This window comes from Urocitellus parryii, chromosome 3 (genome assembly GCF_045843805.1).
Source record: "Urocitellus parryii isolate mUroPar1 chromosome 3, mUroPar1.hap1, whole genome shotgun sequence".
Taxonomy (NCBI): domain Eukaryota; kingdom Metazoa; phylum Chordata; class Mammalia; order Rodentia; family Sciuridae; genus Urocitellus; species Urocitellus parryii.
This window is the reverse complement of record NC_135533.1, coordinates 90,904,652-90,918,208: the sequence shown is the minus strand read 5'-3', so window position 1 is coordinate 90,918,208 and position 13,557 is coordinate 90,904,652. Positions and strand designations below refer to the sequence as shown.

Sequence of the window (13,557 nt, the reverse complement as noted above, 5' to 3'; positions counted from 1 at the left end):
ATATCTGCAGACATTACTGGTCCTACAACTGGGGTGAGGGGTACTCCTATGACCTAATGGGTTGAGGCTAGGCATGCTACTAAATACCCTACAGTACACAAGACAGTCCCCACAACACAGAAGTACCCACCCCAGAGTGTCACTAGTGCTGAGGCTGAGAAACCTGCTTCCGAGGAAAGAGCTTTTCCCTTGGTTGGAGAACAGAACAGAGAGAACCTAAGAGTCAGGGCTGCTATCAGTGATTAAAGCATCAAATAACCCAAAGGATCACCCTAGCCACAGCTACAGCAGGACTTACAACACAGGAACACTTGATACACTTGTTTCCTTCTGGATGAAATTCCTCTCCTTCCCGATACTGCACACCTTCAAACACACAGCCTGGAAAGTAAAGCAGAGGCCAGAATTAGGGAAGAAGTCTTCTTTCAACCTGATGTGATCCTTCCATCCACTGCTCACCTATCTCCCACCCCCACTTCCATTACACCCCAACAAGTGTCCTCCTTCACCTGTAGATAAGATTACTACATAATTTTTTTTAAAAAATAGAGTACAAAAGATTGACACATTGTCATGGGACCAGAAACCCTAAAGATGCCAGAAAACTTAACAGTCAAACCCAGGGTGGCCCAATGACAGCAAAAGTACTATAGTGACTCCCATAGTGAGCCCCTGTGGCTGTGTCAGGATCGTGGTGACCACTATCAGGGGAACCCATCCCTAAGGGGGCAGAAGAAACCAGAGGAAGGCCAAGGGAAAGAGGTCAACCATGAGATAAAGAGCAGATGATGCTAAAGGCTGCCACATAATGAGTACCAGGGAACTGCACAGCCTCTACCAAGCCCTATGTACCCTGATCTCACTCCACTTTCCCAGGAATCCTACAAAGTGGGGGTCTCTTATTCCTCATTCCACAGATAAGGAAAACATGGCTTGGAGTGGAAGTAATCCACCTGGCAGATAGCCAATTTGAGATTCATACTTGAGATTCATCCTTGGCTCTGACCCACCCACTGCACTAAGCAGAGGGCCAAAGGAAAGAGGGGCAGAAGAGGGCAGTAAATACTCCACGGGTTTTCCACCCCACCTTGTGTGTGTTCAACGGGCTGTGGTCCCTCACAAGTTTGGCTAATAAAAGGATCAAAACTCAGAGTTGTCTTCTAGTCAGAAAGATGCTCAGGACACTGCCAATATTCTAAAGAGATGTCACAAATGACTTGAGGCACAGAGTGCCCAGCAGCTGTGTCCTTCACACTAGGAGAGGACTGTCAATAGCAAAACCACTTTCCTCACAAGGTGCTTGGCCAAGATAGCTGGGGTCCCTTTCCACATAGCAGACTGTGCAGGAAACAGAGCCGCTGAGGGGGCAAAACTTAGCCAAGCGAGCTCTCATGAAGGACTAAGGAGGCGTGTTCAAGGTCTTCCCACTAAAACTGCCAGAAGAAGCCACCAAATTCTTGGAAGAGCTGCTTCTTAATAAAAAAGATCAAGAACATTTTCCCCTGCTGGCCTGACCTCTGGCCCCATCCTTCTTAAAGCCAAATATGGCCCTTCATTCAACAGAAAAACACATAGCCCTGTGCCACAAGCCTGAATTTGAATAGGTAGATAAAGTTGAACTTTTAAAAATATGCCCCAGGAATAAGACCTGTTTGATATACACAACCAGGGCTAGCCAAGAGCCACCTCTTTGATGTTCTGGTAATATGGAAAAACTTGGTAAGCATGGTGCCCCCCAGTGACTGCACCCAGCACTGTTCATGAATGACAGACGATGCCCAGTCTCTCTCTCCAAAGGACGCTTCCAACAAAGTGTCTTCAATTCTTTTCTATGTTTGCACCTCTGATTCTGTGACACAGATGGCCAGACGGATAAACCACAGAATCTACATTTAACAGCTTAAGGGAAGGAATTTCTCTGAAAATTCTGTTCAAGCTGTTCCCTCATGATCCAGCATCCTTGAGCAAAGAGTCAGATGGGATGGAAGGAACAGACAACCAAGAATGCCCTGAAATCTGTTTCAGGAAGAAACTGACCACAGACTGTACATGTTTGTCATTATGTGGAATACCATTCCCTGATCAATGACAGACGCCAGTCCTTCTGAATTAACAATCATACCCTACGGCTTCCCTCGACTGTCTCTATCAAAACTTGGCTGAGGCCACTCTCCTAAGACAAAGGATAATACATGCTGGAGCAGCTCCTTCCCATGTGCATTCCAATCACTGTCTGTGGGAATGAAGGACAGGGAGCAAAGATGATTCCTGACCTCATATCAGAAGGCACAGAACCTGCCCAGGAAGGCAAGTGGTCAGTGTGTGACACAGGCAGCCTCACTGTTAAAGAAGATCCACCACCCAGGGCACCTGGACCTAAGCAGAATACTTCTCATGGTGTGTGGTGAAGTGAGAGGTAGTGTAGTGTGGTGGTGAGGTAAGAGAAGGGCCAGGGCCCAGCGATACCTTCAGCCCTTACTCACTTGTGTACCTGGGCCTGGTTTCTTCCTGTTGAGCAGTGGACACCACCCCACCCCTCAATGGAAGGCTGTGAGAACTTAGCAGTGCAATATGTACAACCCTGGAGCCCAGCCCTTCCCTTCCTGGGAACACAACCAAAATCAGAGTGAAGGAGCCATTGCTCAAATTTGAAAACTTCAATGGCTGAAATAAATTCATGCTGCTGTTTGTGTGCCTACATTTCAAAGACAACCTAAAACATGACTGTCTCCTAAATGAGAAGGCAAGAGGTGATGAGCTTCAAGGCTTTGCATTACCCTTGCTCCCTGACGGGTCCTATGGTTGTGGGCTGGGGGTGGGGTATCTGAGTCGATTCTGTATCCATAAAGCAACAGTCTGCTCAGAACAACCAAATTCGTATTTGAGAGATTTCGTAATTTTTGAATCTGGTTGACAAATAACATTTGTCTCATTACCAATCCCCAAGCTTGGCTGTGAAAAGAAATGTCGGAGGAGTCCAGGGTCCCACCCTCAGAGGTTCTGATGGAATTGGTCTGAGATGCAGCTGGGCACCAACCTTCTCTTTCCCTTCACTTTTTCCAGGTGATTCTAACGTGCAGCCTAGAGAACTAAGCTCTAGCTTAGCAAAGACCCCATAGACATTTAAGAATGTGGCTCAGGAGGCTGAGACAGGAGGACAGAGAGTTCAAAGCCAGTCTCAGCAAAAGCGAGGCACTAAGCAACTCATTGAGACCCTGTCTCTAAATAAAATACAAAATAGGGCTGGGGATGTGGCTCAGTGGCTGAGCGCCCCTGAGTACAATCCCCAGTATCAAAAAAAAAAAAAAAAAAAAAAAAAAAACCAAACAAATTTTGGAAAGAATCACTTTAATGCTTTACAGAAATCTAGTAAGAAAAGGAAGCTGAATAAAGACATTCTAAGATATAAGGAAGATTAGAAGTAGTAGACACTGGCTGTCCTTGTCACTGGAGGTGAGAAAAGACTGAATTCTAAAAAGAGCTCCACTCTACCACATGGAGGGGAAAGAGCCTAGCTCATTTCTGCACAGTATCCCACCATGGTGCCTTCTCAATTCACAAGAAGGTCCCAAGATCAGAGGACCCTCTAGAGAGTAACCTTTCAAAGCAAAGGGTAGTAGCTGTATCATCACCCATAAGGAAGAGTGCTCAGAGAAGACCCAAAATGCAGAACACCTGTTGGAAACACTTGGCTAGCAACTTAGGAGATCAGAAAAACTCTCTCACCTCAAAATCCCCAGGCTTGTACGAAAGGGCAAGAAAAGATGCAACAGGCCTTTGCAATCCTGTTCAGAAAACGAAGAGGAAACATTCCCAGCCACTAGAAAAGGAAGATCCTTGCTCTCAGTTAGCCAGTGTCCTCTCATTTGTGTCCTCTCACAAAGACAGTGGGTCCAACTTGTTGAACCACACTGAAAACTTAGACCAGCAAAACCCTAAGCTAAACTCACTAGGGACACAGCTCTCAGTTTTCAGAAAACATCTGGTCACCTCATCACCCGGGTGAGCTCTGGCCAACGTATTGCAATATGAAGCAGTAAAAAGACATTTCTGGAAACAAGTGAAAGCCACAGCCTTTCTTTCCAAAATAAGCGTTACCTGTGGCCCTGTGGAGTGGAAAGCAGGCCTCTGAGAATCCACATGCCAAGACCTACAGCACGATGTGTTCATACTGGGCACACGGAGGAGGCCAACCAGACATTTCTATGCAAAAGAGCTTGCTTGCTCTTTTAAGTCCATCAGGTACACAGATGTAAAGTGAGGAAAATCCCAGTTGGGTGGGGGGTGGGGATCATGCATACTTGAGAGAAGACAGATTTCAATACTCAATACTCCTGCACTGCACCAGAGAGCTTTCCAGCCTTCCACTTCCTGAGAACATTACCTGGACAAGTCGGGCAGCAGGCTCCCAGATGCTCCAAAGGGTTTCTACAGTGAACAACACAGCGGACTTCAGACTGTGTAACGACACCTTCCTGCAAAACAGAATGTCCCAAATCAGTCATCCCAGAAGTCCTACCGAGGAGCTACTATTATAGAAAAATAATCAAGGAAGGTGTTATGATTTGGAACTGGAACATCCAAGCTCAGCTTAGACAATGCAGCCATATGCAGAGGTGAAAAGATCAGATTTGTGAGAGCTCTGACCTTGTGAGTGGATTAGTTCATCCTATGGATGGTAATTGTGAGCGCGTGAGGCATGGTTGGTAATAGTAAGCACTGGACGTTTACCTTGGGGACTGTATCTGTCCCTGGCCCCTTCCTATCCCTATCTCTGCTTCCTAACTGCCATGAGTTGAGCAGCTTTCCTCCACCATGCCTTTGCACCATGATGTTCTGCTTCACCTCAGGCTTAGAGCAATAGAGTCAGCTGACCGTGGACTGAGACCTCTGAAACCATAAGCCCAAAATTAAATTTTCTTACTCTATGTTGTTCTTGTCAGGTATTATGTCACAGCAATGAAAAACGGACGAAGAAGGAAAAGAACTGGAAAGGTACAAGATGAGGATGAGTGTGAGGCCTAGAGATAGATACATGGCACACATGAGGTAAGAGCCATTCACCCAGACCTACTCTGTGGACCTCAGAGTGCAAATCCTGTCTCCTGTTCTTTTTCCTGTTCTTGTACTTTCTCTTCGGCCCTGCCTGCTTTCTTTTAGTCTAGGTTTTAAGGCCTTCTTGCCATCAGTCTATACCTGACAGTCTGGCCGCTCACTCACAATTGTTTTCAGTACTGGCTGTATTTTCTATCATTGTTATTACTCTTCAAGCCATTAACTGTGAGGAACAGAGTACACATGTAACACCCAGGCTAGCATTCAGAGAGCCAGATAAATTCTGACCACCCTTCTAGAAATAACAAGGCTGGTTTTGCAATCTTAAAAATGTAACTTGGTTTCACACCGTCTGGGGTTGGGTTTTCTCTCATATCAAATGAAGAGAGATGACAAAACAGTTTCTAAGTTTGTATTTAAGTAAGTCTAAACAGAGACTTCAAGTTTTAGTCATGAAATCAAGTGTGTCATTTGCAAACTGATCTTGAGATTCTGCTATCATCTTAATGTCAATTGAAATATTTTTTTTTTTTTTAGAATTTTTAATATTTATTTTTTAGTTCTCAGTGGACACAACATCTTTGTTGGTATGTGGTGCTGAGGATCGAACCCGGGCCGCACGCATGCCAGGCGAGCGCGCTACCGCTGAGCCACATCTCCAGCCCCAATTGAAATATTTTTTAAATTAATTCTCAGAGTCCATCTTTGAAGAGTTTCCTCTGTATTCTCTACCCATTTTGTACAGGAATTTGTGATTTTTTTGGTATTTATTTGTTTTATTTTGTTTTGAAGGGAGGTTAGCATGGGCTGAAGACAGATGTAACCATGTGACAACTAAGCCACTTTTTTCATTATGTCTGCCACCATTTAGTACCAATTCAACAAGGAGAGTTCTACACTAAATGTCTTCATATTATGTCAGGAATAAGATTTGTAGGACCAAGTGGATTTATTGTAGTTTGTAACACATTTGGAGACAGGAACAATTCTCAAAATACCAAGAATAGATAAGATTTAAAAAAAAAATCCATGTCTTGGTTATGTAACTGAAGCAATGCAAAAATGCTATGATCCAGTCGGGTGTGGTGGCTCAGACCTGTAATCCCAGCAGCTCAGGAGACTGAGATAGGAGGATTGTGAATTCAAAGCTACACGCAGAAATGGAGGCAATAAGCAACTCAGCGAGACCCTGTCTCTAAATAAAATACAAAATAGTAATGGGGATGTGGCTCAGTGGACAAATGCCCCTGAGTTCAATCCTGGTACTAAAAAAAAAAAAAAAAGAAAGAAAGAAAGCTATGATTCAAAGTCAAATTTCCTTCAATATCTGCAATTCCGTTGGAGGCTTCAAGTTAGTTTCCACCATCTCTGATGATCAGGTTGTCCTCTTCTAGTAGGAAATCAAAAATTCATCAGAGGACATAAGAAAGGAGGCAAAATTCAACTCAGACACTAAGGAAATCCTTGAATTCACTGTTGTCTGGACTCTAATTGTAGCCCCACACATAGGCATCTATCAGGAGCATTTTTAATGACAGTCTTGATTATTGCTTCTAACCACCAATGAGACAGTTCTAGTTATAGAGGGTATAAGTGAGGTGCAGAGAGGTTAAGTAACTAGTTATGTGAGCAGCAGAGCCTGTATTTCACTTACTGTCCTACACTGGGTCCAATGGAACTGATTTTGTGCCCTCAGAAGAGCTTTCAGATAGAGTTTGCAATTGTGTCTGTTCTTTGGAGAAAAAAGAAGACTAGCCTGAGAAGTGAAGATCATTTCCTGCATTCTTTGATGAGGTCTCAATCCCTAAAGACTGGAAGCAAGAGATGGCAAAGTGGGAAGGTTCAAGCTGAGCAAAGGAACAGTTCTATGTAGCTTTCTTCACAGGATCCTGCATCGTTTTTGCTTATTGAATGAAATGGCATCACACTAGCCAGCAGGGCTTAGGCAAAGTTTTAAAACAGGAGGATGAAAGACAAATTTGATCTTCAGCAGGTAACATCCCCTTTCTGCATGCCACTCTGCAGTTCAGTATTTCCTGACTTCCCATAATAACTTGATTTTCCTGCATCAATTGTCTCCAGCCTGCTGAGTGACTAGTAACCAGAGATGATAGGCAATTGGAGGTTTAATGTTAACAACTGATAATGGCTTGTAATCTGTTCTTCAGGCAACAAAATATTCCCTCCCTCCATTTAATTTAAACAAGGTCTTCATTCAAAGGCAGGAAAATCTTTAGATACAAGCAACTTCAGGATCAACATGACCTGGGATGATTATACACAAATGTTATACTAGACTGCAAAGTTATCCTGTTTAACCAACATTTCAACCAAGGCTTCCAGAACACCCTGCCAAAGAGTGAAAATTACATTGATCAAAAAGCAAGGTGGAAGTGAAGTGGTGCAAGTTTGTAAGAAATGTCAGCTTTTGGTGTTATTAAAACTCTTTGCTCTTATCTCTGTATCATGAGGCTGGTTGAATTTATAAACTAGTGTAAAAATTCAACAAATATTTATTGACATAATTAATTTATCATTCACAGCTGTCTTACCTTCTGCTTATTTCAAAAATGACTATATAAATAAGATGAATAAATAACTGAAGGTCTTTTGAATGAACATGCTTGCTGTGGGCATTTAATAAGAACATGTTAATATAAAATTCATATTTCATAAACTAAATGTCAATATGCGTAAGATAAGATCAGAGAGAAATATCTCTTGTGGTGCTCACTTTTTAATCTCCTTTTAATGCAAATGCATTTCCTGAGATTATGAAATGGGATTTGGGATACAATGACTTAATAGCACTTTCACCACAGAAAATTTCTAAGTTATATTAAAAGTAAATGAGCATTATTTTTTATCAGAGTATTTCTTTAAAGATAAGAAAAGCAGTTTAAAATTTTAGTTCTATGATTCCCTTTGGTTCATCTTTCTGTGTTTAATACCTGTGAGGATTAGAGCCATGTGGAATTATTGTTCTTTTTGGAATTCAGCAAGCATCAGCCACAGTGGGTTCCTTGGTTGCTGAAAAAAGTGGCTCTTGGGTTTGTCAGGTTGAAATCATCGAGGTCACAGTGTACCAGTTGCTTCTATTTAATACAGTTTATGGATTGGCTCTGGCTCAAAATCTTTCTAAATCAAAGAAGGAAAACCTATCCCATCTAACAATACCTCTTTTCTGCTAAGAGGAATTCATGTTTTGCTTAAAGATAATTTCAGAGGAAGACATGAATTTTCCCCAAGAATGTATGCATCTTCCTGCAGTTTTTCCAGGCACCGTTTAGCAAGGGTGGACAATTCTGTTGTGTGTTTCTGGAAAAAAAAAAAAAAAAGTCCTATACAATGTCCCTCCTGTACCTGTCTTCTTATGGTGAATGTCACAGTAAAATACATACAAGGATACAGTTGATTTTTCATTTGTTTATCTTTTTTGTTTTTCATTTGAGGGTTTTATTTTATGTGGTCTGGAAGGGGGAGCTAAGGAGGACCCTGTGGAGTCCTCACTGGAGAGTGAAAAAAAAAAAGCTGGATTTTACCTGGCACTGGTGCAGGACACAGGGCTCAGCTGAGCTCTGCCATTTGAAGGAGCTGTTGTAGGTATTTCCTTCATAGGTGCAACCTAGGTGGGAAACACAGAAAGAAAAAGAAAGGCCAAAAATGAACATATGTTTCCTTTATCTTTTGAGCAAAAGAAGTTATATCTAATTACAACAAGACTAGTAATCCCAGGGACCATCAGCTCCCGGGCTATTTTTTCCCAGGACACAGCTAAGCCTTCTAAGTACCTACTTGGCATCCACTTAGGTTAATTCTCTGACTACTAAATCCACTAATTCATGGACTGTGTTTTCAAATGAAACATCACAGATCAATGAACTCTCTTAGCCAAAATGCATGATTTTATTATGCTTAACAAAGTTCTCATACTTTATTACTTCTCATAATACCAGAGCTAAAAGCAGCACTATGAAAATGGTGATCTTACATGAGAGCAAAGGAACTCAAAATTGCTGAAGATCAAGAAAGAAGTTTCAAATGTGGCAGGGACTTAAAGCAGAAAACTAAAATAGAGAGACTGATTGCAAAATTCTATACATAAGAACTATTGTCTTCACCAGATAAAACCTTCCAAGGCTTACCTCCTAGCTTGCACAGCGATGATTCCCTGGTTCAATTTTATTTTACTCTTAGGTAATAAATTAGATTAAACATATATGAAACTGCCAATGTATGGATTACTATATGTTAACTCACTGGCCAAAATAAAAGTCATACTTATTCATTGGCAAAAAAAAAAAGAAGAAGAAGAAGAAGAAGAAGAAGAAGAAGTCAAAGACCAGAGAGGCTCCCAAGAGGGAATAATTCATTTAATTGAGATTCCTCAAATAAATAATGGCATAAAGTCAAAGAAATAATGGTGTGAAGAACAAGCCTCAATCTTGATTTAGTTTGTACAAGCAACTTCCACACTGAGGGTTATACTTCCTGGGAAGGTGCAATTGGCTATGCCAACAGTCACTGTAGTCTCAGGAGCCCACCAGGCTTAGAATGTTTAACCCAAAAAGTATAGAAAAGAACACATAGAAGGGATAATACAGAAATCAAAGGCACTGCCTGTCTGGTGCAATGACTTCTGGCTACCTAATCAACCTCAATTCTTGTCTGTTTATCTTGTTCAAGACAAAGAGGAAAGACTCACTTTCTTCCATGAGTCCTTCTAGATACAGATGTGGTCAAAAAACTTAATGCATAGAAGCAGAATAATAAAGAACTTAGGAAATTTTCAGTAGATGTTTTTATAAACTCAGAACCATGATCTAAATTCCCAAAGAATTATGAATGACTGAACAGAGCTCGGTAATACTCTTCTCTCTAGTTCTTACAAATCAAATTACTAAAGTACACAGCTGATTGGAAACATATTAGGGAAATGCTTTCGCTATATATTTTTTAATTTCCTTTGCATGAAGTGTTACGGAGATAAAGTATTCAACCACAGGAAACTTTAGCACACTACAAATTCTCACGCCAAACCAAGGATGAATACAGTAAATTTTCAACAATGAAAACCAATATAAAACAATTGAGGCTAGCATAAATCTTAGCAAACAGGCACACTTAACAATCGACGTGCCATGTGCATGTCTGACCCACTAACACAGACTCACTCAGATAATAAATAACTTGTTCCAAGAGATGGAGGCGGGGAAATCAGAGAACCAAATCCAATTCATGTTAAGTCCAAGTGCATATGAAACGCCTGCCAAGTCTGCCAGTAGAATTTCCGAATATGCTATATATTTTCATCATCTGGATTAAAAAACTTAAAGAAAGGGTAATTTTTTTTTCTGCTTATAGGGCAGGCAAAGATCTTGCCTTTTTTACTCAGAAGGAAGTGTTGTACAAAACCCATGCAGCCCAGGGAGGAAGTGCAGGCCAAAAGATCGTTCTTAACCGATGCCAGGTCATGTGCAAAGGGCGCCAAGAGCAGCACAGGGGCCTCTGGATTATTCCACTCTAAATGGAATAAAGGAATCTAAAGGGATTGGAACAAGTGGTCCACAGTACAGGGAACCCAACAGTGTTTTCTGCTTCAAATAACTGTCCATCCGAAGCATCGTTCCTCCCACCACATTCTAACACGTGAAGAAAACTGGGCAACAATATTGGAAAATCGGACCAAGGTCAGACTGTGAAGTGCTTCATTGCTTTACTGCCCTTGTTCATACATCAATCGATCAAACCTGAATCAAAGTAACAGATTTCCTCCAATGATGGATGACTCTGAATTACTAAAAAGACTCAAAAACATCTGGGAAAATCTCCACAGCAAGGGTAATCCACGCCTTTTCCTTCCTCCCCTACCCTCACTAGCATTAGCTAGCTATGGAGACTGCGGTACATCAGGGATCAGAGCAGCTTTCACAGGTGAGGATTCTCAGAAATAAGATGATTAAAGAAAGGTTATTACCACTCTTAGGGCTCATGTTCAAAGATAAGCATGTTATCTTAGTGAAAGACACTAAGATGCACTATATGAAGACGTAAGTAACCAAATAAAAACTTAAATATACTCCAGAAGTAAATCACCTCTTTTTTTCTTTTTTTTAAAGAGAGAGAGAGGGAATTTTTAATATTTATTTTTATTTTATTTTATTTTTTTTTAGTTTTCGGTGGACACAACATCTTTATTTTTATTTTTATGTAGTGCTGAGGATCGAACCCAGCGCCCCGCACATGTCAGGCGAGCGCATTACCGCTTGAGCCACATTCCCAGCCCTCACCTCTTCTTTTCTATAAGGTAAATTCTTTGTAATAAATTCTATTTGTCACCAACTTTATGTTGATCACAGGGTACACACACAAAACCTTGCCCTCCTTTTTTGTTTAAGCCTCAGAAGCAAAATATACTAACTCTCTTTTTGGACAGAATTGAAAGAGGGGCAAAGAAAAATTTCCACCATATATCCAGGCAGAGTTTTCATACTGCCTCTCATGAAAGATGAGTTTTATTTTTGTTTTTCCAATCCAATGCAGACTGATACTTTAAAAAATATAATAAAGATGACTTACTAGAATAATTGAATTTAAAAGACTATACAAAATGATGTAAGCCCATTTTTTATTATTACATGTAATAGTTACAGGATCCTCTGTCACTGAGCCACATCTCCAGCCCTTTTTATTTTTTATTTTGAGACAGCGTCTTACTAAGTTGCTTAACAAACTTGTTAAGTTTGTGAGGTTGGCTTCCAACTATTGAGTATCCCACCTCAGCCTCCTGCCTCAGCCTCCCAAACCACTGGGATTACAGGTGCACTCCACCATAACCTTTTTCTTTAAATGATATTTACATAAACTTTCTACAAGAAAATTTGTAAACACCCATTCATTTTTCCTCTGGTATCAAAGAGCTTTAGAGATTCCACAAGTTTCAATAAAACCATAAGTACTACGGAAGGAAGAAGTGGTTATTTTCTGATAAAAAAAAAAAATCACACTATATTTAAACCAGTAGTTTGAAACCAAGGGAGATTTTGCCTCCCACCCCTTCTCCCTCCCAGAGACTTTTGGCAATGTTAGGGGACATTTTTGGTTGTCACAACTAGAGGATTAGGGATATTCCAGGCATCTAGTGGGGTAGAAGCCTCGGATGCTACTGACAGCTGACAAGGCACAACAAAGAATTAACCAGCCCAAAATATCAATTGTGCCAAGATTAGGAAATACTGTCTTAAACCATCATGCAGAGTGTAATAATCTTCATTTATGTCTAAAAAATACAAAAATGAGCCTAAGCTAGTAATACTTTGCTTTTATATGCATTTGGGCTCTTTTAAAATTAAATATTTTTCAGAGTGAAGAAGAACTTCATTGTATTTTTTAGCAGACATGCTCTTGTAGAGAAGCTCTGCCTAGTCAACCAGTCATCTCCAAAAACACATGGCGATGGAAACAGGAAGAAGACAAATTAATTGAATCCACAGTTAAACAATAAAACTCATTTTTCCTATTAGTTGCAACCTTTTGCAGTGGCCACATTATCCCAAGGGAGAGAGAATACCACACATTTTCATCATTCTGTTGTTAAAAGAACTGTTGAAAATCATCACGACCATAAAAAATGGCACTGGCCTTTGAACAAGTCTTAAATGTGCCTGGTTTCGCCCTTGTAGTCTAAATCCTGTCACTGCTTATGCTAACCTGAGCCTTAGAGCAAAGAACTGGAAGTTATCATCACCGGTAGCTTACCCAAAGCCCCTCACAGTGTGTCCCCAAACTACATTTGGAGTCCTTTCCTTCATCCCTAGAACACCACCATGATTCCTGGGGTTGCTTTCTCAATGAACCTGCATGCTTCTGAATGCATGTTCAAGTTCTCAATGGGCAGCCTGGCTACGGTGGGATGGCCATTCACCATCCCCATGAAACTTATCCTCTCAGGCTGCAGTTCTCTTCCGAAGTGCATAATCAAAGGACACTGGGTCTTTATCCTATAGGACCTCTCTCACACCTTTCTTCTTCAACCCCCCTCACACATTTTAAAAACTCTCTTCCAATTCTTTCCGTTCCCTCCATTCTGGCCTCAGCTAAGCTGCGGGTTATTTCTCACCTGGACTGTTACAACAGCTCACTGAATATTTTTCCTGGTGTGGTAAAGACGGTATCTTTCAAGTCCTCCTCTCCAATAGCTGCCTGCATGTGCCTTTTCAAGTCCAGATTTTATTATGTCATTTGCTGACTCGAACTCTATCAATGACGGATGGTGCTCAGCCTGGCTGAGATGTAGACTATGTACCAACCCCCCAATCCTTCTTCTCCTGACCAATCGGATCAAAAGCTCTAGAAATAAGAAGTGGGAAAAGGAATCTAATGTACAGCTGGGATTGAAAACCACTGACCTTTACTCTAAAATTAAAACTTGTTGGTATATCCAGTCACATCTTGGCATCCATAACGGATTGGTTCCAGGACCCCCAGAGAATAGCAAAATCC

The 13,557-nt window shown here is 41.1% G+C and overlaps 1 protein-coding gene across 1 annotated transcript in view; it reads right to left on the bottom strand.

Moving 5' to 3' along the window:
* Positions 1-250: 250 nt before the first annotated feature.
* Positions 251-13,557, bottom strand: part of LOC144253713 (BMP-binding endothelial regulator protein-like) — a 63,182-nt gene continuing 49,875 nt past the window's right edge. Inside the window, exons 3-5 of the mRNA XM_077796437.1 lie at positions 8,598-8,680; positions 4,385-4,475; positions 251-381 (exon numbers count right to left, since the gene is read on the bottom strand). Of these exons, the coding sequence (XP_077652563.1) occupies positions 251-381; positions 4,385-4,475; positions 8,598-8,680 (305 nt within the window). The remainder of the gene's footprint in view (positions 382-4,384; positions 4,476-8,597; positions 8,681-13,557) is intronic.